Genomic DNA, 27262 nt, shown 5'->3' with positions numbered 1-27262 from the left:
TGGTGGAAAAGAGAGGAAACCTCATCTGTACCTTCCACAAAAAAAACCACGGTTCTTTTCAGTGAAGCCCCTCTTTTATTCTGGGGCTACTGTGAAGCAACCGTTTACTTTCTTTAGCGCCACCTTCAAACTAAATTCTTCAGCCTACAGCTTAGATAAGAAAGATCTGCTCTTTCCTCTTCCTCCGCTCAGATTCCTTCTTTAAAAATTTTGTAATCAGATGATGCTTCTTCCTCACGAGACTATTCTGCAACCACAATCCACATTCATCTGCATCTCAAACCCTCCAGAGTAAACAATTCCAACAGTTGATTTCTGTATTAATCATTTAGTGTCGTTTGCATTTACATGAACCATGACGGCAAGCATTTCTCCTTTAAAGGACTGTTTGAATATAACATATTTTCACATAAATATGGAGTGGAAATTACAAATAGTTCCCTCTTCCAAGGACTGGATGAGACAGTAAAAAAGAAAACATACAGTATCTTACCAAGAGCCAATAAAATAGGCCAGATTTTTCAGACATTACAGAAAAATACCAAAAAAACCAGGACATTAAAAAAGCAAAAAAACCACAGTAACAGGATTATTACTCCCCCAGTTTGCAATACTGAGTTCCTTCATCCATTTACAATCCAGAGATGTCACTGCAGGGCGGTAAAATTACCCTGGAAAATTCCAACCGTACTCACAGAGAAGAAGTCAATTCTCAGTGGTTTTCCATTAGTGTTTCATGTGGCTCTGATTCCACCCGAGCTTTATAACCTGCTCTAACGGACAGCTTTTTAACTGTTCCCAAGCCTGCATTAGCAGAGAGTGGAAATAAAGTCAAAGGCCCCCCTCAGAGGCTCACATTTGTTAGCTTTCGATGCAGATTTAAAGTTAGTGAACTTTGGTCACCCCGGTCAGGTGGCCCTGTAGGTTCACACACACACACTGGGTGGTTGGTTTCGCGTCTCCTTTCTCACAGTTTATGATAAAGACACTCATCCCTGTATTGGGGCTGACTGATGTGAGTTCGGACCTGCTCAGGGTCACCGGGAAGGAACACTTAAGGTCGGTCAGGAAATAATCCAACAGGCTTCTCATGTAGGCGCCGTGACTCACAACTAAGACACTGGCCACTAACCCTGGAGCACCGCTGTCCGAATTAAACGTGGAGGTACAGTTTTTCCCTAAAGGAAATATCTCTGCCAAAGAACTTTCCAGACAGTCGCTCGGGGCTTCTTGGGAAAACTGTTCATTCTGACCTGCTTCTTTCAGGATCAGCTGACAAAGAAATTCAAAGAAGTCTTTTCCACGCATCTTCACCTACAAGGAAAGAAAAAAAAAGGTGAAATAAAGTGACATTAATGACTGTTTTAAGATGTAAACGGAACTGAGTTTTTCTAAACGTCAGCGTCCGTGACTACAGAAGCAGATGAAACGCTGTGTTTCTATTCATTCAACCAGTACTTCCACAGACACTGGTAAGTAAGCGCCCACCTTATTTCTGGACCCATGAAAGCATTGTGGGGACAAAGGTAAGATACAATGACTAATTCCTGACTTCAAAGCACTCGGAGTCTAGCTGGGGAAATCTACACGCAAACAGAAGCCCATAAAATAGCGGGAAACTAGGAATACCTAGGAAGCTGCATCAGGTACTTCCGTTCAATTAGAACAACGAGGATAAGAAGCCTCCCCTCACTAAACTAATACAAAGTCTTTACAAGAAATTTATGAAAATTAAAAATGGTGGTGGGGGGGAAATCACCAATAACACAACTCGAAAGCAGAACACTCCAGAGCAACGCAAGCAGGGCTACAATGTCACTTAGAGCTGCAGGCGCAGGAGAGGCCTGCTGGTCTGCCACCCAAGTTGCTGGGTTTTGCCCACCATCCCGCTGACCAGCACCATGCCTGCTTCACCGACTCCACTGCCACTGCGAAGGCTACTCTGCTCCCTTTTCAAGGAGTTTTCTTAACAGACCCCTCTAATAACCCATTTCCTCAAATCCATTATCGGTAATGACTTAATAAACGAGAAAGACAGGACAGCTTAGAAGGGGAAAAAATGGTACGATGCAGAGTTGTTTCGTGAACCAAACAACTTCCAAACTGCTTAGCTACAATTCAGAAACATCTTGCTTACGCGACGAGTCAAGATTGCAGCTACTTTGACGCTGGCACGCTCATGGACGCGGCGACTTTCCCCAGGGCTACGTACCTGGTCCAAGGTCTCTCCTCCGGGCGGTGTGAACACAGGGCACTCCTGCCCAGCTGCTTTGGCCATGGCCCTTAGCTCACTCAGCGGCGAGCCTTCTGCAACCCCATATTTCTGCAATGATCCAACAGACAAAAAGGCCTCAAAGGAATTTGCAATACAACAACTAAGTACATGTTTATGGCAAATTCAGAACAATCATTCTGGGGATGAGCTTAGATTTCTTTGGCTTACTTTAGCCTGTCTCCTCGGAGAAAATGCAAACCCAGATCCATGTGACTTCAAAGCTCATTCGCTTTATAGAGTCATAAAAATTGAGTCTCAGCAAAGGACACGCAAGTCACAAAGGAAATGCAAATGGCCAATAAACATGGGAAATCTACCTCACTAGGAATCCAGAGAGTGAAAACGAAAATGACACCTTTCGTAAGTTATTAAATCAGAAGACCACAGAGGTCACTAACAGCCAGTGTTGATGTGGGAAAAACTCTCTCCTAGATCATTCATGCGAGTATGAATTGGCACAGATTTTCTGGAAGGAAATGTAGCAATACATACAAAAGTCTTTTTAAAAAGTACACACTCAGCAATTCCGTTTCTAGGAAATGTATGAGATATGTGTGTGAAGGATCAACTACAAAGATGTTTATATTTTAACATTATTTACATCAGTGGAAAATCTAGTCACAGCCTAGATGTCCTAAACTAGGTCAGTAGTAGCTTGGTCACACACATGACGCAATAGCAATATCTTCAGAATACAGAGTCATTAATTATGTGATCATACTGATGTGCATTTATGGGCACTGAAAAACACAGTACGTGAGACAAGCCAGTTAAAAAGCAATGCACAGAGTAGGATTTCATTTCGAAAAACATATACACAAACAGACAGATAAAAACAGACAAGAAGGAAAAAGTCAGGAGCACACATACCAAAATATTCAGTGTTTGTGTGTGGTAGAAATTTTAATTGTATTTTTTTCCAAAGTGTTCTTAGTTTTAATTCCCTACAATGACAATGGATTACTTGCATAAGAAAATATTGAAAGAGACAAATCGTCACTTAGGGTTTGCACTGATGATGCCAAAAGATTCTAACACCACCATCAGATAAGAAATCCAATAGTGAGATATTACTTTTTTATAAGAATACATGCACACTTTACCAGCTGCTCTTCCAATCTTCAAGCCCAATTTCTTACACTCTTAATTATATCTGGAGCAACCTATTACAAAGAGGGCCATTAAAAGCCATCAGTTGTTTTGTTTTCACAGGAATGGAAGCATCCTTTCTTGAATACTCCAAACGCTTTGCTGGGGCAGTTAGGAGGAGAGGACAGGCGGCTGCACAGCTCCCACCCTTGCTGAGACCGCGGGGTGGTGGGGATACCAAGCAACTGCAAGTGGAAAAGTGCCGAGATGGAGAGAGACTGACAGATACGGCAGGGATGTCTAATCTGGACTCGGGAAACCACCAAGGGCCATAGTCTCTGGCGAGTGGAAGCTGGCCAGGCCTGGGAGCAAGCATTCCAGGGAGAATGGAGGACAGATGCGGAGGTTCAGTGAGCACAGGGTGTTCGGGAGATTCCAGGAAGAGGCTGAGAAGCGAGTGACCAGCGGTCCAGAGCAGGGACTCCAGGCCCAGAGGCCTCAGTGTGAATCTGAACTCTGCCACGAATGAGCTCTGGGACCCTGGGCCTGGACTTGACCTCCATGTGCCTCGGTTTCTGCTTCTGTAAAACGGGGGTTAAGAAATGAGGTTTCTACATCTTCCCGGCACCGGGGTTCTTGTGAAGATGAACCAACCCGCGGCTCTTGGAACAGTGGTGGGATGCGGTGAGCGCAGCGCCAATGCCCACTCATGTGACCGCTAAACCCAGGCACCGAGCACCTGGCAAGGGGCAGGAGGCAACAGATCAGACCCCGCAGCTCCCAAGAGCCGGGTCAGAGTTATGACAACTCCTGAGGGTAGAAGAGAAGCAGTGAACCCGTTTATACAGGGGTGTGGCAACCAAATTCTGCCAAGATTACCCTGGCTGCAGCGTGCAGATCAGACTGGGAAAGCAGGAGACTCGCTGTCCCGGTGCCCCAGGCGACAGGATGCTGAGCGGCAGCAGGAGGGCGGCGGGGGGCTCGCAGTGACCCAGGCGACAGGATGCCGAGCAGGAGGGCAGCGGGGGGCTCGCAGAGACATGAAGCATTCAGGAACTTCTCAGAGGCTGAGCGGACGAGACGAGGACAGGATGCGCAGTGCGAGAGACGGTGAAGAGCCGGCAGGAGGGTTTCAGCCACTGCGTGAAGCAGTGCCACGTGGAGAGGGGGGCGCATTCCACTGGCCGGATGCGGCCGCGGGGCAGCTGAGCCACAGGCGGCTCGGTGTGTGTGTGCAGCTCAGGGAAGAGCCATGGACTGAAATCACTGCAGAGGATGAAGTTACTCAGGAGAGAGCACAGATGGAGAAGGGACGGCCCAGCCGATGACAGCGCTTTCTCCTTCACGTGATGGCGGGCCCTGGGCAGCGTTCCACTGAACTCGGGACATTTTCTTCTTTTAATCTATTCAGATTTAGTTTTGGGGATAGGTGTATTTTTCGTTTTGTTTTGGTCGCGCTTTATTTTATTTTTTTGGCCACAAAGCGCGGCTTGCGGGATCTTAGCTCCCTGACCAGGGATTGCACCCGCGCCCTCAGTGGTGAAAGTGTGGAGTCCTAACCACTTGACCGCCAGGGAGCTCCCAAGACATTTTTCTTTAACAACGTTCGAGCACTGGCTCCTGGGCACACAGTGAGCCTTTCCAGGGACAGTTTATGCTGGAGCTCTAGCCTATACGCTGAACTATAACAGTGAACACACGCAAGTTATGAAAAGCAGTTCTTTGAAGATGCGCTGGCCATTCTGTTACATTTCCCTCCAGGGGTAGAGGAAATCACAGGGCTGGCAGGACAGCAACCAGCTTACACGTTAGTATTATAGAGTGCACTAAAAACACTGCTCGAGGAGGAGACTTGGGGCCAAATCTCAGATCTGAAATTGTCGTCTTTTAGCTAAATCACCGTTTCAGGAAGATTCATTTCTGGTAAAGTATATAAAGTTGGCATAAAGAAGTCTATTCATGCTTATAATTATGGGGTAGGATTAGGAGACTGGGAAGAGAACTTTTCACCTTTAACTTTAAACTCTTCTGTACTAAGTTCTCACAAGTATGCCTTGCTTTCATAATTTAAGATGCCTCTTTCCTATGATTTTAATGATCAAAAAAGACACTATTTATGAGAGTCAGTAACAGTACTGCCACACAGTAATTCTTCACGTAATAGCTGATATCACATCCCTAGCAGGTAGGCATTTAATTTCTAGCCATGGGATAAACTGAGTTGGTTTATTGATAATTTATGGTAAAAGAACAATATGTAAGTTACTTACCCTTTCTCGAAGTCTTGAATCATACTTTACTGTCATATCTTTGCAAAATTTGCTCTTCTCCAAAATTCCATGCACGGTCTGCAAATCAAAAGACAACTATCTCTTTTCTCATAAAAATAATCATTCTTGGGGAATTCCCTGGTGGTCCAGTGGTTAGGACTCTGCACTTCCACTGCAGGGGGCCTGGGTTCGATCCCTGGTCGGGGAACTGAGATCCCACAAGCTGCACACGCAGCCAAAAAAAATATCATTCTGGGAGTGTTCAGGATGGTAGCATAGGAGGTCACTGAACTCACCTCCTCCCAAGGACAAGGAAAACCCCATAAGGCTAACAGCAGATTTTCCAGTAGAAACCTTACAGGCCAGAAGGGAGTGGCGTAACATATTCAAAGTGCTGAGAATTCCAACTAAGAAGCTTTTCTCTACCCAGCAAGGTTATTCAGAATTTAAGAAGAGATCAAGAGTTTCCCAGAAACAAAAGCTAAAGGAGTTCATCACCACTAAACCAACCCTAGAAAGAAAGAAATATTAACGGGGGAATGCCCTGGTGGTTCAGTGGTTAAGAATCCACCTGCCAATGCAGGGGACATGGGTTTGAGCCCTGGTCCAGGAAGATCCCACATGCCCCGGAGCAGCTGAGCCCGTGCGCCACAACTACTGAGCCTACATTCTAGAGCCTGCGAGCCATGACTACTGAGCCCACGCCTAGAGCCCCTGCTCTGCAACAAGAGAAGCCACCGCAATGAGAAGCCCGTGCACCACAACGAAGAGTAGCCCCCGCTCGCCTCAACTAGAGAAAGCCCGCCCACAGCAGCAAAGACCCAACGCAGCCAAAAATAAATAAATAATTAAATTAATTTTTTTTTTAAAAAAGAAATACTAAGGGGACTTCTTTAAGCTGAAAAGAAATGGCACTAATTAATAATAAGAAAACATATGAAAGCAAAAATCTCACTGGAAAAGGTAAACATATAATAAAGGTAGTAGATCAATCAGTTGATGAAGATGAAAGACAAAAGCAGTAAAGTTACAATAATTAGCTAAGGGACGCATAAAGTAAGAAGATGTAAAATGTGTCACAAAAGGTACAAAACATGGCAGGGAGGAGTAAAAAGCTAGTTTTGGAATGTGTTCAAATTTAAGTTGCTACCAACTTAAAACAGGCTACTACTTATATAGGATGTCATATGTGAACCTCACAGTAACCACAAAGAAAAATTTACACTAACACACAAAAGAAAATGAAAAAGGAATCTAAACATAACGTTAAAGAAAACCACCAAACCACAAAGGAAGAGAGAAAGAGAAGAAAGGAGCAGAGAGAAACTACAGAAATAGCCAGAAAACAATGAACAAAATGGCAATAAGTACATACCTCTCAATAATTACTTGAAAGGTCACTCAACTAAATATGCCAATCAAAGATACAGAGTGGCTGAACAGATTAAAAAAAGAGCCATTTATGGGCTGCCTACAAGTGACTCACTTCAGAACAAAGGACACACACAGACTGTAAAAAGATGGGAAAAGATATTCCATGCAAACAGGAATGAAAAGAAAGCTGGAGTGGCCACACTCATATCAGACAAAGTAGACTTTAAAACAAAGATTGTAATAAAAGACAAAGAGAGCATTACATGATAAAGGGGTCAATCTAGCAAGAAGATATAATTTTATAAATGCATATGCACCCAACAGAGGAGCACCAAGATTAAAGCAAATATTAATGGACTTAAAGAGAGAAACTGAGAGCAATACAATAATAGTAGGGGACTTCAGCACCCCACTTACACAAATAGGTAGGTCATCCAGACAGAAAATCAGTAAGTAACATCAGTCTTAAATAATGGATTTAATAGATAAAAACAGAACACTCCATCCAAAAGCAGCAAAATATTCTTAAATGCACATGGAACATTCTCCAGGACAGATCACACATTAGGTCACAAAACAAGTCTCAATACATTCAGGAATACTGAAATCATAACAAGCACCTTCTCTGACCACAACTGTATGAAACTAGAAATCAAGCACAAGGGAAAAAAAACCAGGAAAAACCACAAAAATGTGGAGGTGAAACAACATGCTACTGAACAACCAATGGATCATCGAAGAAATCAAAGGAGAAATCAAAAAATACCTAGAGACAAATGAAAACAGAAATACGACATACCAAAATCTATGGGATGCGGCAAAAAACAGTTCTGACAGAAGTTCACAGCAATACAGGTCTACCTTATGAAATAAGAAAAACCCCAAATGATCTAACTTTACACCTAAAGGAACTAGGAAAAAAAAAGAACAAAGCCCAAAATTAATAGACAAAAGGAAATAACAGAGATCAGAGTGGAAATAAATAAAATAGAGAACAAAAATAATAGGAAAAATATCAAGGAAAATAAGGGCTGGTTCTTTGAGAAGATAAACAAAATCGACAAACCTATAGCTAGACTAACCAAGAAAAAAGAGAGGACCCAAATAAATAAAATCAGAGATGAAAGAGGAGAGGTTCCAACTGATAACACAGAAATACGAAGGACTGTAAGAGACTACTACAAACAATTATATGCCAACAGATCGAACAACCTAGAAGAAATGGATAAATTCCTGGAAATTTCAATGATTTTAAGACTAAATCATGAAGAAATAAAATATATGAATAGACTGATTACTAGTAAGGAGACTGAATCAGTAATCTAAAATCTTCCAACAAAAAAAAGCCCAGGACCAGATGGCTTCACTAACCACCTGGAATGCTACAAAACATTCAAAGATTTAATACCTAACCTTCTTGAAATCTTCCCCAAAACTGAAGAGGAGGGAGATCTTCCAAACACATTTTATAAACCCAGAATTACCCCTGACACCAAAACCAGACAAGGACATCACAGAAAGAACTATGGCCAGTATCCCCGATGAACATAAGATGCAAAAATCCTCAACAAGATATCAGCAAACCGAATCCAACAATACTTTAAAAGGACCATAAACCATGATCAAGTGGGATTTATTCCAGGGATGCAAGGATGGTTCAACATATGCAATCAACTAACATGGTACACCACATTAACTGAAGGATAAAAATCACACGATCATTTCAATAGATGCAGAAAAAGGATTTGACAAAATTCAACACCCATTTATGATTAAAAAAAAAAACCTCTCAACCAAGTGGGTATAGAGGGAACATACCTCAACATAATAAAGGCTATATATGACAAGGCCACAGCTAGCATCATACTCAATGGTGAAAAGCTGAAAGCTTTTCCTCTAAGATCAGGAACAAGACAAGGATGCCCACCATCACACTTTTATTCAATATAGTTTTGGAAGTCCTAGTCACAGCAATTAGGAAAGAAAGAGAAATTAAGAAAACAGTCCCATTTACAGCTGCATCAACAAGAATAAAATACCCAGGAATAAATTTAACCATGGAGGTGAAACCTGTACACTGAACACTATGACACTGATGAAAAAAACTGAAGATACAAATAAATGGAAAGATATTCTGTGTTCATGGACTGGAAGAACTAATATTGTTAAAATGTCCATACTACCCAAAGCAATCTAGATTTGATGCAATCCCTATCAAAATTCCAGTGGCAATATTTCACAGAACTAGAACAAATGATTCTAAAATTTGTACAGAATCTCATAAGATCCCAAATAGCCAGAGCAATCTTAAGAAAGAACAAAGCTAGAGGAATCATGCGCCCTGATTTCAAACTATACAATAAAGCTACAGTAATCAAAACAGTATGGTACTGTCATAAAAACAGACACATAGATAAATGGAATAGAATAGACAGCCCCAAAATAAACCCACGTATATATGGACAATTAATTTACAACAAAGGAGCAAAGAACATACAATGGAGGAAGGACAGTCTCTTCAGCAAATGGTGTTGGGAAAACCAAGCGGCTACATGCAAAAGAAGAGACTACACTACTATCTTACACCCTACACAAAAGTTAACCCCAAATGGATTAAAGACTTGAATGTAAGGTCTGAAACCATAAAGGTCCTAGAAGAAAACACAGGTAGTAGTAACTTCACTGGCATTAGTATTTCCAATGTTTTTGTAGATCTGACTCTAAAGACAAGGGAGCAAAAATAAACAAGTGGGACTACATTAAGCTAAAAAGCTTCTGCATAGCAGAGGAAACCATCATCAAAATGAGAAAGCAACCTATTGAATGACAGAAGATAACTGCAAATCATATATCCAAGGGATTAATATCCCAAATATACAGTTGATCCTTGACTATGGGTTTGAACTGCACAGGTCCATGTATCCATGGATTTTTAAAAATACATACTACAGTACTACACGATCCTCAGATGTGGAACTGTGGATACAAAGGGCTAACTGCAAAGTTATATGCAGATTTTTGACTGCAAGGAGGGTGGGGGCCCCTAAGCCACACATTGTTCAAGGGTCAACTGTATAAAGAATGCACATCAGTCAACTACAACAGAAACCCAAACAAGCCTGTTAAAAAATGGGAGGGCATCTGATTAGACATTTTCCAAAGACACACAGATGGCCAATAAGTACATGAAAAGATGTTCAACATCACTATTGTGAAAATGCAAATTAAAACTACATGAGCTATCACCTCACACCTGCTGGAATGGCTATCATCACAAAGACAAGAGATAAGAAACCCTGGAGAGAAAAAGGAACACTTGTGCACTGTTGGACTGTAAATTGGTGTAGCCACTACGGAAAACAGTATGGAGAGTCCTCAAAAAATTAAGAATAAAACTACCATATCACCCAGCTATTCCTCTTTTGAGTTTTTGTTTTTGGTTTTTTTTTTTTGGTCGTGACATGTGGTTTGCAGGATTCTCAGTTCCCTGACCAGGGACTGAACCTGGGCCATGGCAGTGAAAGCCTGGAATCCTAACCACTAGGCCACCAAGGAACTCCCCCACTTCTGAGTATTTATCCAAAGAACACAAAAACACTAATTTGAAAAGCTATATATACCCTTATGTTCATTGCAGCATTATTTGCAATAGCCAAGATATGGAAACAACCGAAGTGTCCACTGATAAATGAATGGATAAAGAAGATGTGGTAGGACTTCCCCGGTGGCACAGTGGTTAAGAATTCTCCTGCCGATGCAGGGGACACAGGCTCAATTCCTGGTCCAGGAAGATCCCACATGCCGCGGACCAACTAAGCCCATGTGCCGCAACTACTGAGCCTGAGCTCTAGAGCCCGCGAGCCACAACTATTGAGGCCGTGTGGCACAACTACGGAAGCCTGTGTGCCTAGAGCCCGTGGACTGCAACAAGAGTAGCCCCTGCTCACCACAACTAAAGAAAACCAGGGTGCAGCAACAAAGACCCAACGCAGCCAATAAATAAATAAATAAATGGCTTGTTCGTAAATAACGTTTTATTAGAACTCAGCCATTTATGTATCATTTATGGCTGCTTTCACAGTACAACGGCAGAGTTCACAATTGTGACACAGACCATACAGCCCACAAAACTTAAAAATTTCACTAACTAGCCCTTTACAGAAAAAGGTTCTAGTTCATTAGTTCTCCATTCAGGTGTGTCTAAATTGGTTTTAAACCCATCCACTGAATATTAATTTCAGTTATCTTTTCAGTTCTAGAATTTGCATTTGGTTCTTGTTTTATAATTTCCAGTTCTCTGCTGAAATTCTCCATGTCATTTTTATCTGTGCATTCAATGATTATTTTAAAGGCTACATCTGATAACTCCAGATACCAGATAACTCCTGTGGCTCTTTCTGCTGCCTTTTGCTTTTGCTCATTTTTGTTCATGTTTCCTTCTCTCATTGTGTACCTGGTTACTCTGACAAGAGACACTGTATTTGCAAAATGGTAGAAATCATTAAAGTCCATAGTCTGCCTTGTTTTTTAACTCCCTTCCAAAAATCAGACACTGTTTTACATCGTCAATATTTGTTTATATTTACCTATACCTGTAACAATTTCTTTTGCTCACTATTCTTTTCTGAATCTCAGACATCTCTTCTGGAATTTCTTTCCTTCTTCAGTTATCCTTTGAAAGTTTCTTTCTAGCTTGCTTGTCTGAAACGTCTTCACCTATTCTCTAGAAAATGTTTTGCTGGTATAAAACTCTAGATTAATCTTTATTACCTCTCAGCACATCAAATTATTGTTGATATTGACACATGTGTTGATAGTCTAATACTGGTCTTTAATGGATAATGTTTTTTCCTTCATAGTCTTTGGAGTTTTGCAATATTGCTGTAAGTGTAGATGTGTGGGTTTCTTTCTTTAATTCTGACCGGGATTTGTTTATACTTTCTGGATCGGATATTTTGCTATCTTTCAATAATTCTGTAGTTTATTAACTGTGACCTCTTTGAATATTGCCTCTTTCCCATTCTCTCTGATACTTCCTCTCGAAAGACGACAGACCTTCTCATCACATCCTTCTGTCTTAGTCTTATTTTTAATCTATTTTATCACACTGCGCTACACTTCAGTTGCTATCTTACATTTATCTATAAGCAAATGACCATTTCAGCTATATCTAGTCTATAATTTAGTACAGCCACTGAGGTTTTCATTTTTGGATAAACTTTTTCCATATTTTAAGTAAATTTTATTAGAGTATATTTCAAGTGTACAGGTCACTGAGCTGTGACAGAGCTAAGTACCGCCAAAATCAAGACAGAGAAGAAGTCTATCAGCCGAAATGATTCCTTCGTGCCCTTGCCAGCCAATGCCTCCCACTCCTGGCCCCCGGCCCACACTACCTGCTTTATGTGTTCTAGAGTCTCATGTAAATGGAATCACACAGTCTGCACTCTTCCACATCTGCCTTCTTTTGCTCAGATACTGTTCTGGGGACTCCTCTGTGCTGCTGATGAGGTGTATTCCACTGTATGAATATACCATGTTCATTTATCCATTCACCTACTGATCAACACATGGGTCGTTTCCACTCTCTGCCCATTACAAATAAAGTTGCCATTAAACAGTTGTGTACAAGTCTTTGTGTGGACATATATTCTTACTTCTCTTGGATAAATTTCTGGGATTGAAACTGCTGGATCATACAGTTAGTGTATGTTCAACTTTCAAACCGTTTTCCAAAGTAGGCGTTCCGTTTTACATTCTCACCAGCAATGTCTTGAGTTCCAGGTGTTCCACATCCTTTATCTTGCTAATTTTAGCCATGCACACGTTGTGTAACGGTATCTTGCTGTGGTTTTAATGTGCGTTTCTGTCGCGATCAGTTATGCTGAGCACCTTCTTACCTGTTTACTGGCTTTCCCCGTATCTCACTTTGTAAAGCGCCCGGTCAAATTCAAACCTTTTGCCTATTTGTCTAATTACTGAGTTGGAAGAATCTTACATATTTATACAGCTAAGAGATATATATTGATAATACATACATATGTGTCAGATATATACACATATATTACATACAGGTAACACACGTTTACAATTTTCTCCCAATCTGTGTCTTGTTTATACTTTGTCCCAAGATGCCTTTATAAAGATCTTCCCTGTTTCCTTATAGAAATTTCATAGATTTAGCTTTTAGATTTGTTCTACAAACACCTGCAAGTTAGTTTTTGTGGACTGTGTGAGGTAACAGTCACATGTCATGCTTTCCTGCTTGGATGGTCCATCGTTTCAACACCCTTTATTGAAAAGACCATCGTTTCAACCACGGAATTACCTTGGCACCTGTGTCAAAAGCCAACTGACCAAAAAGACTAAACGAAAGCAACTGACCATATAAGTGTGGGTCCCTCAACTTGTGCTTGAAAGAAAAAGTCTTTATTTTGCCTTAATTTTTGAAAGTATTTTCACTGGGTATGTATTTGGAGATTTTTGAGTCATTATTTCTTCAAAATCTGTCTTTTTACTTTCATACTCACCCTCATCCTTCTCCCCACTTCCCTTCTGAGACTTCAACTGCATGTATATTGCACTGCTTGATACTGTCCTCCACGTCACTGAGACTCTTCACTTTCCCTTCTTAGTCTTTTTTCTTTCCACAGTTAATTTTGGAATGTTCAGTTTCCACGTCTTCATGTTCACTGACGTCTTCTTCTACAGTGTAACCTACAGTTAATCCCACCCTATGAAATTTTCATTTCAGAATACTGCATTTTTCACCTGTAGAAGATGAAATTTGGTTCTGCTGTCTCCTACTTCTCACCTCATGCTCCTCTGAGGACAGTTTAGCCTCACTATTAAGGTGTAATATGCTCTCTGTATCCAGCAAAGCCTCCCCTTGCGCTGGTGGGAATTCTGACTCCGCACCCTGTGTGAGCCCCAGGAAATGAGTGGATGACCGCCACCCGCCAGGGACCTTTTCCCTCCCGCCCGAAGCCGTGTTTTCTGCCCTCGTGCAGTTTCAGCCACACGTGTGCAGATTAACCAACCGTCCAACAAAGAATCACGGGGATCCCTACACATGTCTATAGAGTTTTCTCTGTGCAGCTCTCTCTCCAGCACTCTTCCCCACAAATTTTACTTACTTAAACTCCCCAAATTCCAAGCTCTGTCCCCTCAATCACTGAGACCACTGTTCTCTATTTGGCTTCTTCTGCCAGAGTCTGGGAATTGCTTCAGCTGGAAAACCAGGACGATCAAGGGCTCACCTGTTTTGTTTCACTTCATTCGGGGATCGTAGCCCACGCTGCCTGGAGTCCAATGTCTGAAAACAGTTGCTTCACAGATTTTGTCCTGTTTTCTAGTTGTTTATGGGGGGAGGCTACATTCCAACCCTGTTATTCCCCCATGGTTGCCACCAAAGTCTCCTTCCACCGACCTTTTAGAAGTTGATTTGGTTCTTTCTTAAATCTCTGGGATCATTTTTATAGTAATCTGTTCCTTAAAGATATTTCACACGTCTTTTATTTCTTTAGAGTAACACAGTTGTTTTTCAAACTGTATCTGGATTCTAAAATCTGACGTCTCTGTGGTGTTTCCACTGGCGCTCTCTCACGACACCTTCTTTGCCTTTTTATAGGCCTTTTGCTAGACATTTTCCCGAAGCTACTCTAACTTAAAAATTACCACAATAAAACAAAGCACAAAAGTAAAATGAAGGGAAAAGAAGTAAGTTCTGTCAGGGAGAGGAGGGCTGGGGCTGACGTCTCGTGTGAGCTAATTCCCTGCGGACTCTGGCAGCAAATGTTTCAAGGTTACGACTGCTGAGACTTTTGACTCGTCAGCCTCAACCTTGACTCTAAGCTCACCTGCTTTGTCCTCATGAGGTCGCTGGAGAAAATGTGAGTAAACTTCACGTTATTAAGAAATATACCAGCAGCAGCTGCTTGTTTAAATCCAGTTTCTGAAAGAGGCTCATCTATTCCTTGTCCTGTGGTATTAAGAGAAAGAGTCACATTCAAATATATATACATATATATGGGATGCAATAAAAATCACACCTAAGAGAATATACGGAGCATTTATCTATACTTTATTAAAAGATTTCCTTGGGTACTTTTCCACATAACTTTTCAGAGAACTGAAAGCAAGCAAAATTCAGCTAGGATCCTGGAAAAGCTCTTCTGTATCTCCCAGAAGAATGTGTGTCTGGCAAGAACCGGGTAATGAGGAGGCTGCCCCGAGCTCTCCCCCCACATCGCCCATCACTTCACCATGTGTTTTATTAATGCTGCCCCCAACCTCACGTTTTCAGCTCAGCTGCTGCATTTGGGTAGTCGGATCATCACCTAGAAAAGTTTTCCTTCTTTATCTCCACTGTCTGAATTCAGTAACGTTCAGTATTGCAAGTCATTCTCAATAAACGCTGACAAGTCTTCTACTAATTTAGAGCAAGTAACAGGTCAGCCAATGACTCAACACACAGGAAAATAATCTGTCATGAATGAGAGTTGGCAGAAACAACAAGTAACAGATTTGGAACCACTAATACGTCAGACGTGTAAATCAGCAGAGACTATAAACAGAGTCACAAAAATAAGCGACAACAAGCGATCAAAAACCAGACAGCTTTCCAAAAAACCAGACAGGTCTTTTAACAGTGAAAAATGGAATTGCTGAGGAGGGGAAGAAAAACATCCCTCAGTGGATAAAAGGAGATTCGTTAAGCTGAGAAGCTTCACGAGCCCAAAGGCAGGGCTGAAGCTGGCCCCTGGCACAGACACGAGGAGACGGAGAAGCGCAGATGTGTCAGAGACATGGAGCAAGGACGAGGATTCCTGAGCACAGCCAGTGGGAACTCCAGAAAGACAAGAGAGAAAATGGAGAACAGAAGTGAGGGAACACATAAAACTACAGATGAAGGAAACACAGTGTACACCAAGAAGGATAAATCACTAAAAAAAAAAAGTACCTTCCTAGATTTAGTAAGAGAAACTGTAGAATACCAAAATAAAACACAAAGACTTTAAAAGCAGTTACAGAGAAAGACAGATACCCACGGTGGGACACCATTTGGATGAGAGAAGACTTCTGAAGCCAAAAAGCAGATGAATAGCTCCCAGGAGCTAAGAGAACTGTGAATCTAGAACTGTCTGGACTAAAAAAGATCGAGGAGAATAAAAACGGAATCGTCTGGAATAGAATCAGTTGAAACTATCTTTACCACAAATTGATTTACACAAGAGGACTTTTCAAAAAAGATGTTTCAGGAATGAAGGTCTGAGACGCAAAAGAAATGGTGAGGAGAGAAACTGGCAACTACAGATGTCAATCTAAACAAACACCAGGTAACAGATTAAATCATAATGCCTACACTGCATGGTTAAAAAAGGACAGGACTGAGATACTGAACAGCAGCACACACTTTGTATTTTTTCAGGAGAGATGATATTTCTCTTGCACTTTGTTAGGCACAAATGGTAAAGGTATAAAGGCAACCATCAAAAGGATAGAGATGGCTTAGTTTGAGGCCAGTAGGGAAAGTAAGAGTGGGCTGGATAAAGAGAAGAAAAAGAAAAGCAGGCACCTAAGAAGTAAGGGTGAGTGAGAAGGAAAGGACTAGATAAAGAAGGGAGAAAAGAACCACAATGGAAAAGTCCAAACACACCAGAAACCAGAGTCAATGTGGACAGACCACTCTCACCAGTTAACAGAAAGATCGTATTTCTTTTCTTTTTTGTTTTTTTTTTTTAAAGAATCAGAATCAGCTGCCTACCCTTTACAAGGTAACACTTAGGACATCAGTGCACAGCAAGGCTGAACGGAAAGGGATAGGAAGACATATACTGGGCAAATCCCAACCCCCAACAGCTGGAGTTGCCATGTCACTCTCAGAAATGCAGACTTTATGACAAAAGTCTTAGTAAGGACTGTGAAGATCACTATAAACAATCAGCGTTCCCATTCACCACGAAGACAGAGCAATTTTAAAACTTGTATGTGCCTAATAAATTAGCCTCTAGCTGCATAAAAGCAAAACACATAAAGCACAAGTTGACAGAACTTCAGGCATTAAAGGATGAGCTGGCCATCACAGCGGGAAATGCAACATATCTCACTCATAAACTGAGCTTAGCTCATACAGGCAAATGAGTAAATTTACAAAATTAGTAAAGTATGGAAGATTTGAACAACAAAATCAAGGTCAAGTATTTGATATAGAACTCCACACCCAACAATTAGAAAACAGATTTTTTCTCAAACACACAGTAGTAGGTTTATAAAAACTGACCATGCTAACCAATTTCAAAGATGTATTATCAAATAAACCATATTGTCAGAACACAAAGCAATTACAGTGGAAGCCAATCACAAAAGATGAAGAACAAAACCAAAAAGCCCATTCATTTGGAAATTTAAAAAACAGTTCTACATAACTCATGGGTCAATGAAGAAATCATAACGGAAATTTAAGATACTTGGTGCTGAATACTTACCAGATTACTACAATCAAAACTGCAGGTATGTGACAAAAAAATGGTACTTAGAAACATATAAGGCTTGAGGGTTTTAAAAAAAATAAAAAGGAGGCTATAACTTAAAGAACTAAGCATCTAACTTCCAAAGTTAGGAAAACACAAAACAGACCTAAAAAACAGGTGTGAACATGAAAATTTTATTCATGTTTTACCGTCAGCTTCGAATGAAATGAGACCAAGGAGCAGGGCCCACGGACAAGGCGGTACTGTACGTGAGCCCAGAGGATGCTCTGGGTGGGGCCCAGGTCAATGGGAAATAGAGGTGCGTCTAATTATCAGACTGACTTCCAGAAGAGGGAGGCAAGCACACAGGGTATGAAAATCAGCTTCTGCAAACCCCAGATGTCCCTAACCCAAAAATACAAAACTAAGTGCTTGTATAATCCAAGCAGAGAAACAGCACGTCTAGCTGAAAGATATTCTTTAAAGCCAGGCCAGCTGGATCACAGGGAGATTAAAAGATCTGAACCCAAATTAACAGAGCAAGGCAGGGCGCAGAGGAGAGTCTATTCAGAATAAAGTAACAACCCCATGTGAGAACAGGAATTCTCTTTTTAAACCATTTCTTTGTTACTACTAAAAATAATATAAGTATCTTAGCAGAAAAATACCATTAACACCAGCCAGTAAATTTTTTGTTTCCAAATATGAAATCATTTAAAATCCTGGCAGATACATTTTAAGACAACTAGACTCAATATAACTCCTTAATCAGCTTTGAAGCTGCCCACGAACAACTTGGAGCACTGTTCTTTACATCTAATTCACTCAAGAGACTCTTGGTTACCATCTGCTCTGATCGTATTTCTGTGACCATGATGATTTAATTCCGTAATCCCAGTTCACAGTCCAGAGCGGCCCCCGGTCCACCCTACCCCACCGGATCTGATTAACCCATATTTCACATTAATACTAACAGAGAGAGCTAAAATAAGAGTCAGAGCATACCAACCTTGAAGGATTTTCTCCTTGTTAAGTCTTGTTTCTCCACTAAAACAGGGAGGGAAAAAAGCCTTTATTACCAAATTAGGTTATTTTTGAAATGAGGAAAAAAAAATCAGCAACAAAAGGTAATGATACTTGTAAAGACAGCATATTGTACATACGTCAGAATCTAACCTGTAAAGATAAAATTTATTCTAAACTACTGTCTGCAATCATCTGTTCTATGTGCCTAATCGATAAGCTAAAAATTTCAAATTGCCCCAAATTCAAATGTATAGATCAACAATCTTAAGTGAACTAAAGGTAGAAAATGCTATTTCAAAAGTAGTATATGTATGTATAAAAATTTTTTGTTAAATAATCTTCTTAAACATGTGGATCAAAACTACTCCCACAGGCATCGGGACCAAAACACAACAGCTGGTCCATCCGTCCGTCCGCTGCGCTGAGCGGACAGGTGCGAGGGACGGAGAGCGGAGCGCAGACCCGCAGACCCTGGCCCTGCCTCCTCGGTCCTGGAGCTGCTCAAAGCTGCTCCACTTTGCAACACCAAGGAATTACAAAAGCAAACCCAACCCACTCTGAAGCAACCCAGAGAGCGACGGGGGGAAGTGGTGTCCCAAAGCAACTGGATTGAGGCTGGAGGGGGAAGGTGAGGGTGAGGGCACCTGGACCAGACCAGACAACAGAGTGCAGGTGGGAGCTGGCGTGTGCTGTGCGCACACTGGACAGAAAACTGGAAACGGTGGGGGGAAACACCCCACAGGCCTCTTCAGATCGAGTTATCGCCTCATCTGGAATCAACTGTCCCCACAGCCCACGTCCACACCCTTTCATGTCGGTGAGAGGTGAAAATCCGTGAGGGGAAACCTCGCTGCCATCTTTTGGGCCCAGGAGCAAGACTGCTTGGCGCTACACTCACCTGCTGGGTTAAGCTCAATGCCTCAGCTTCCTCATCTGTAAAATGGGGATAATAGACGATCCCAACCTCACAAGATTCTCGGGATGATTGGATGAACACAGGTAAAGCACCCAGAACACTGCCTGGCTGTAGGAAGCACTCAGTAGCTGTATTTATAAGCCATTTTTGGACAGACTATATAGATATCCAAGACTTAATGCATTTTTAATCTTTTAAAAATTATGAAATAAATAGTAAATAACATAATGATAAAGCCAGCAGGCACATAAGACCACCCAAGTTAACAGATCACTGCCGGCCTCCAGGACCCCGTCCCTGTCCACCACGATGTCCTCCCTCCCCAGTGGACCCCCGCCGGGACTTCTGCCCGCTCAGGTGCTCACCTTTCCTCTTCGCTTTCCTGCCCACGTGCAGCATAGATTAGTTTGCCTGTTGTTGGACTTTACAGTGACTTGCTTCTTACTCTACGTGGTTTTCTGTGTTGCTTCTTTTGTCCAACGTTTTGGGAGATACACCAGCGTCGCTGAGTGTGGCCGCACTCGATTCTCGTTTTTACTGTGTAAACTTCACTGTAAGGATTTACTACGATGTAGTACATGGTCCACTGTGACAGACACTTAGACTGTTTCCAGTTCCGGGCTACACTGCCATGAACATGCTTGTTCAGAGCGCAGCAGACTCTCTAGGGCAGTGGTTCTCAAAAGCATGGTCCCTGGACTTGCATCACTGGCATTGCCTGGAAACTCACTGGAAATGCAGTGTCTCAGGCCCCACCTGCCCCCAGACACACTGACTCAGGAGCTCTGAGGTGGCGGCCAGCAGAGTCTGTTTTAATAAACCCGCCAAGTGATGCTGATGCGTGCTCATGTCTGAGACCCACTCAAGGACTGGTAAGCAAGTCTTTCCGTGAACCAAGTTTTGTTGGAATACAGTCATACTCATACGTTTATTTATTGTTTATGACTGTTTTCACACTCTAATGGTGGAAATGATCAGTTCAGACAGACCATGCGGCCTGCAAAGCCTAACCTATTCACTCTCAGGGGTCTGTTGACCCCTGCCTAGGGACCCGTGCCTAGCACTAGAACTGCGGGGCCACGGCGCATCCAGCTTATTCGATAAGGCCAAGTAGTTATACCAGTCGCGACCCCTCTGCAGCGTTCCACATCCTCACTATAATGTGACAGCTTTCAATTTGTGCCAAGACGGAACCTGAACAGTTTACCTCACCTTGACTTTAATTGGTGTTTGCCTGATTACCATGAAGGCTCATCACTCCTGCTTTGTTTTTTACGTGAAGCAGTAGTTTAAAAAGAAAAACATCTCGCGTGGGACTGATTCACGCAGATCCAGAAAGGAATGCCACCAGACCTTGGTCGTGATCACAAACTCGCGTCTCTGCCCCTTGTTTATACCTTGCCCCTCTTATAAAAACAGGGGTTTTTCAACCTCACCTACAGCACAGGTTCTCAAACTTGAGTGTGTCTCAGAATCCCCTAGGGGTCTTATTAAAACAGAGACCGCTGGACCTGGCCAAAGTGTTCTCATTCTTCAAGACCCAACACAGCCAGATGACTCCTTGAAGTAGCTTTCCCTCTCCAGCACCGTTCCCTACCGCCCCATCCCCTTTAACTACCCCAACTCTGCACTCGCATTTTTCCCGGCACTACTGTAGTTAGTTACCTTCTGTACTACGCTAGTTAACTTTTGTAGTCGTGCATCTATCCTGGCCCCAGTTCCTTAAAAGGCACGGCCAGAGGCTGCATCACCCTAACATGCCTGATCCCTGGAGAAAATCCTGGGAAATAACAGAACCTCAGTGTACATGCTCTCTGGATGGAGGGTCATCTGGAAATATCCACCAAAATGACAAGTCTGTTTACCCTTTGATTCAGCAGCCCTGTTACTGGAAATGCTTGCATTCATCTAGATTTAAAAGAATATTTGCTACAGTATATTTCTAACAGCGAAAGATGGTAAATAACCTAAATTCCCTTTAGCAGGGAACCCGTTACTTTAACAAATAAACAGTGGGATATCTACCTGATGGAATTCGATGCGGCTGTGTCTGCGGGAGAGTGATTTACGTAAAGAGATGGAAAAAATCACCAAGACATATTCAGCAGAAAAAGCAAGGTACAGAATAATATACAAAGATTGCTACCTTTTCAGAAAGGCAGGACAGGGACTTCCCTGGTGGCGCAGTGGTTAAGAATCCACCTGTCAATGCAGGGGACATGGTTTCGAGCCCTGGTCCGGGAAGATCCCACATGCCACGGAGCAACTAAGCCCGTGTGCCACAACTACTGAGCCTGTGCTCTAGGGCCCGCGAGCCACAACTACTGAGCCCTTGTGCCACAACTACTGAAGCCTGCGTGCCTAGAGCCCGTGCTCTGCAACAAAAGAAGCCACCGCAAGGAGAAGCCTGAGCACTGCGACGAAGACCCAACAGAGCCAAAAATAATTTTTAGAAAAAGAAAGAAAGAAGGAAAGAACAAGAAAGGCAGGACACAAGAGTAAACGTTTGCATCTGCACGAGAGATGCCGGGAGGACGCAGAGGCTGTGGTCACCTGCAGGGGGAGAGGACAGAAAACTCAGGAGAACTGTTCTGATTTCTAAACGTGTGGATGTAGTGGCTTAAAAAATATACGACAAGTGAGTGAAATTACACAGCACTACTAGCCACTCACTTGCCAGTATTATCATTCTTGAGGTGAGTATTAATAAAAGATGTCTTGCAGCATTCCAAAACCCATTCAGAATCGTATGAAATGGATAGGAAAGAGACTAAGCTCTGCGGTTCAGATGAACAAAGCATCCAGGGAAGTGATGGGGAAGGCACTGCTTCTCATACAGAAAACAGTTCCCAAACACAGGAGCCACTTCCTATCTGTCTCAGCCTCACAGTCTTGCTGAGACCAAGAATAAAAGGGCTGTACTTCACTTCTGTACGAGTGACGTCCTCTTTAGACAATGGCTTTGTAACCAATTCAATTACCAGCAAAATTCAAATAACGCCTCCCTGGCCCCCAATCCCATATTTACTTTTATATGGGAAACTCAGAAGGTTTTGCCCACTTACTGTGGATCACAAGCTCTCTTGCTCATTGCACAAATTTAAAATGAAGGGTGAGAAGAAATTTAATAATTACGCTGGACCAGGTCTTTACAAATCACACAAATGATTTGCCAAGACGATAACTTTTTGTATGCTTACTGAAAAGGTAGCTCAAGATTTTAACTTAATCCCAATAGCTGATTTGATCACGGATTCAGAAGAACACATTATATCATCAAAATGTCATCCTATTAAAAAACAGAATCCCAGTACTTTGATAATTTGTAACAGTACTGCCCCAGCATCTCACCAATTCCAGCAAAAGGAGAAAAAATAGCTGTAATATAATAAAAGATTTCCTTTAGCTATAAGTCAGTAGAGACTGCTGCAGACATTAGTGCATTATTAATAATCACTGGTGTTCTACTGGGCATTTTTTGCTTTCAAATCACTTTATAAACATTATAGTGTAAGAATCTAGAAAGAGAATTTTTTTTCCAAAAATGTGCACAAATATTTAGTTTTACAGCTTTTATCAGCTTTTTCGAGAGGTCTGTACAAATGCTTGAAGCCACTGTTTAGTTTGTTTGGGGAGTGGGAGAGGAAAGTGGGTGGCTAAAATAGGTTTACTATGAAGCTACTTCCCTAACCGAAGCTCGGCTTGTGGCAGTGGCGGGGAAGGCAGGGGGAGTGGAAAGGTCAGAGGAGTGTATTTTAAAGGAGTCAGGAATAACAGCACTGATTCTCAAAACCTGCAGTGTGACTCACTTCCAGGACAGACGCCCGACTCCGCGAGAACGCAAGCACTTCGGCCGGGAAGTCAAGTCTGTGACCGGCCGTTTAAAGGCCCACAGATATGCACCATTTATTTTGTGGATAATCGTGCTCTTCTCCCCTTAAAAAGACATGTTATTTTGTTAGTTCTGGTTTGTATTCTATAGCGTTTCTCTAGAAATCATATAGAAAGCTTAATTTCCCAATCACATCCTTTTTAATAATTCAAATTCCACGGACCAGGACTCGGTTTGCTGCAGCAGAGACAAATCATGGGAAGTCAGTATATACTTGGGGCAAGTTTTCAAAATAGATATGCTTTGGTGTACACAGGAATGGAGTGTACTCACCTGATATTTAATCATGCATATACAGCTATATCCTAATTCCTCCACACCAGTTAATTCATTTGAAAATGGATTAATAATTTGAAAACATAGAAGATTTCAAGCACTAGTAACATGGAGAGTTTCACCAGATGGTCTGGGGGCAAAAATGTAAAATACTTAATTCATGATATATTTTTGTCTATATGTAGATTAGGCCTAGTTGCGTAGGTTCTCCCAGTTAATCAACCCTACTCCCAGAAAACAAATATCACAGTAACATAACAATTACATGCATCTTGATAAAAGTTGACAGATGATCCAATATTCATCTGGCCTCTGCTTTATTAACAAACAGAACAATGACTAGCATTCATGAAGACTAAGTGCCGACAGAGGCAGAGTAAGAAACACCAATCAGTTTTGCTGTCAATACCTACACTGATTCATCATCTTTTTTCGAAGCACAGGCTCCGGACGCGCAGGCTCAGCGGCCATGGCTCACGGGCCCAGCCGCTCCGCGGCATGTAGGATCCTCCCGGACCGGGGCACGAACCCGTGTCCCCTGCATCGGCAGGCGGACCCCCAACCACTGCGCCACCAGGGAAGCCCCATGATTCATCATCTTTAAGTAGTTAAAAGTAAAGGAAATTTACTTTGTAAAAATGTTTAAAGAGCTAGCTAAAAACGGAAGTGAAATGGGATGGTTTTGTAGGCAACCAACTGCAAACTCCTACAAAGAACCTTTCAAGGGAACTAGGGCCTTCGATGTGCCATGTGGGTGATGGCAGTGCCGACCTGCATATACTGGGGTTTTCAACCATGCTGCTCTAACGCCACCAGACGCTACAGCTCAATCAGACTAGTAGACTTGAAGTTTGAAAGGTGGGGTATTCTGTTCCAAAAATGATACAACTGGTAACTCTCCCTTTCAAGTATGATGATGAAGACCAACACACAGATGGTAACAGCACAGATTCATAAAGGATTTGCCTGAACTTAAAGAAACTGCATTTAAAAAGTTTTCTTGCATTATCCAAAAATTATCCAACTCTTAAACACACTGAGTTTCAAAGCGTTTGACAGAGTCAGGTAAGAGATAACTCAAGTTAAATTCCCACTATTATGCTCAATGATTCAATCTTGCTGATTCCAGTAAGAGTCATTACATTGAACTCTGGTGATCAATCAAGTTTGAAACTGTTTCTTTTCCTGAAAGAATCATCAATTTTTAGCTTTGAGAACTCTGAAGGAGAAAACTAACCCTATCAATTATTTCAACACTTCCTTTGCACTTTCCCATGAATAAAACAGAGCAAAGTAAACTATTCTTATCACTCTTCATGGTTATATCACAGGAAATAAAAAGTAGCCTCTGAAATGGCTGATGATATTTAAGCAACCTACAAACACTAGGTTTCAACTCTGTAAAATTGGAGGCAGAAGGGCATAGTATATAGTTAAGAGGATGGGCCGCAGATCTGCTGCCTTGGTTTAAAGGCCACCACCCCAACTTGTCATGTGACTATAAGCAAGTCACATGCCCTCCGTGTCTGTTTCCTCACCGGCAAATTGAGAAGCCAGTCTTTACCTCACCAGACTGTTGTCAGAATTTAATTACGACAGTGCCTGGCACATACTAATTTATTAAGACTTATTTTTAAATTAATCCCTCATAGGAATTCTATGATGAATGCATTTTAAAAATCAAGCCCTTTTTAAGAAGCAGGGAGGGGATAAAATCCGCACTCATGTAACTATTGTTTATTAAGAAACTAAATAGGGATCATCTTGTTTTTCAAGGGGTGGTTTTGCCCAGATTTTCTACGACTTCTGAGTGGCAATTATACGCCAGGCACTGTGTCAAGGCATCCAGAAACTTCAGAGGAAAATGAGGGCAATCAAGACACTAATTCCCGTTCTGCTACTGACTAGCTGGATGACCTTAAGAAGGTCACACGACAGTCATAAAGCCTTCTAAAAATGGAGAGGGGTGGGGCGGAAAGAGAGGAGCTCGATTTCTAGCTCAGTCATTAAAATCCTGTGAATCCTAACGGAACAACTTCAGATGGTTGCCAAGATAATCTTCCTATAAAGTAAAAACAGGACCAAAGACGATAGCAGCTAAAGTCAGCTTGGCAAGGTTAGACCATATCGCTGTTCTCCACAAGCTCCACGATGTCAAAAACGGCATCTTAGTTCCCTGTAACCCTTAGTTACGGGCTGACACACAGCACCCGCTCAGAATGCTGGTCCCATTAACACACAAATTGGAGGACTCCCTGCATCTGTATCAGAGCTGTCCTTACAGAAACAAAAGTTAGTTAATTCTCAGATATATTTCTCCCCCTCCACTGTGCTATACGCTTCACCTTTCTGACATTTCATTATCACACTAACCCAGTGAAGTGGGTCCTATCACTAACGCCATTTTATAAATCAGGAAACTGAGGTCGTAGAGATTAAGTCGGTGAAAGGAAGCCCAGGTTACAAGGCTCCTAGCTGGAGCCCAGATTCTAACCTACGTCGATCTTTCTCGAAAAATCTGTGCTCCTGACCTCCCTGAATTCCACCTCCCATTAACACCGGGCCAAGAAGAGTCGAGAAGGAAAAAGGAAGAGACGTAACGACTTGTCAGCATTTAGCTCCCTGTAACGTTATATGATAAACATATTTATTCGGGGCGATGCAGGCGGCTGAGAGCAGGGCGAGGCCCCCTCTCCTCCCCCAGCGACAGAAGATCTGCGGAGAAGAAGCGAATCTCAGACACAAGCCTGGGGGGCCGAGGCGACCGAGGGGACAGGGACGGAGCCGTCGCAGAGCCTGGAGCGGAAACGTCGGCCCCGGACCAGTCACTCTGCAGACCCTGGGGGACCGGCCGGGGGCAAACGCGGGGCCCGGGAGGTGCGGCGACAGGGCTGTCTCTTCAGCTTCAGCTGCCACCCGGAGACGGGGGCCCTTGACACTCACTCCTCCCGACCTCCCTGTCCCCATCGAACGCGGGACCGCTGCCATCTGACACCTGGCTTCCCGCTCAGCTTCGCTGGGGCAGGAGGGCCGGTAGGGGGTAACTCACAGGAAACACCTAGAAATCGCCAGGCCGAGCCTCGGAGGAGCAAATGGGACGGGCAGGGCGGGGCGGGTGCAGATCTTCGGTCCCCCAGCCCAGCCCGCAACACTCCACGGAGGGGAAAGGGCAGCCCGCGCAGGCCATACTCACTGCCGGACCACTGTCAGAGCGAAGCGCGTCATCCCGCCGGCGCCGGGACAGAGCAAGGCAAAGGCCGCGCACGCCGCCCGAACCGTCTCCCACACTCCGCACAAGCCAACCGGCACTGCGCCCGCCGCACCCCGCAGCTTCCGCACCCCGCCACCGGCCGGCTCCGCTGCCATAGGCCGAGGCGGCCGTCACGTCACTCCAGGACGGCCAATCAGGGAGGCCGGGGGCCGGCAGGTCGCGGAGACTGATGTGCGGCGAGGCCCCGCCCAGGGCCGTGGCGCGTGCGCCCCTACGCGCCGGCCCGTGATTGGTGCGCGGCAGGTGCGGCGGCCCCGCCCCGGACCGGGAGGCGGGGCGTGCCCGGGGAAGGAAACCCGGTCCTGTAGGCTACGAGCGGCTAAGGGGCCGCCGCTCCGATTGGGGTTGGTCTGATTGGAAGCTGGAGTGCAGCGAGCAGTCCTGCTTCGTGGGTGTACAGC

General features: G+C 43.1%; 1 protein-coding gene across 1 annotated transcript; it reads right to left on the bottom strand.

Annotated features, from left to right (window-relative positions):
• Positions 1-24: 24 nt before the first annotated feature.
• On the bottom strand, positions 25-26875 carry TIGAR (TP53 induced glycolysis regulatory phosphatase). Its single transcript, XM_082849411.1, has 6 exons — positions 26784-26875; positions 18490-18527; positions 14868-14989; positions 5635-5712; positions 2213-2323; positions 25-1314 (listed from the first exon to the last, which is right to left on the bottom strand). Exons 1-6 carry the CDS (start codon positions 26813-26815, stop codon positions 886-888), a joined length of 810 nt encoding a protein of 269 aa, XP_082705537.1. The 5' UTR covers positions 26816-26875; the 3' UTR covers positions 25-885.
• Between the last annotated feature and the right edge of the window lie 387 nt (positions 26876-27262).

This window comes from Leucopleurus acutus (genome assembly GCF_964270905.1).
Source record: "Leucopleurus acutus genome assembly, chromosome: 11".
Classification (NCBI taxonomy): domain Eukaryota; kingdom Metazoa; phylum Chordata; class Mammalia; order Artiodactyla; family Delphinidae; genus Leucopleurus; species Leucopleurus acutus.
This window is presented reverse-complemented; position numbering and strand designations above follow the sequence as displayed.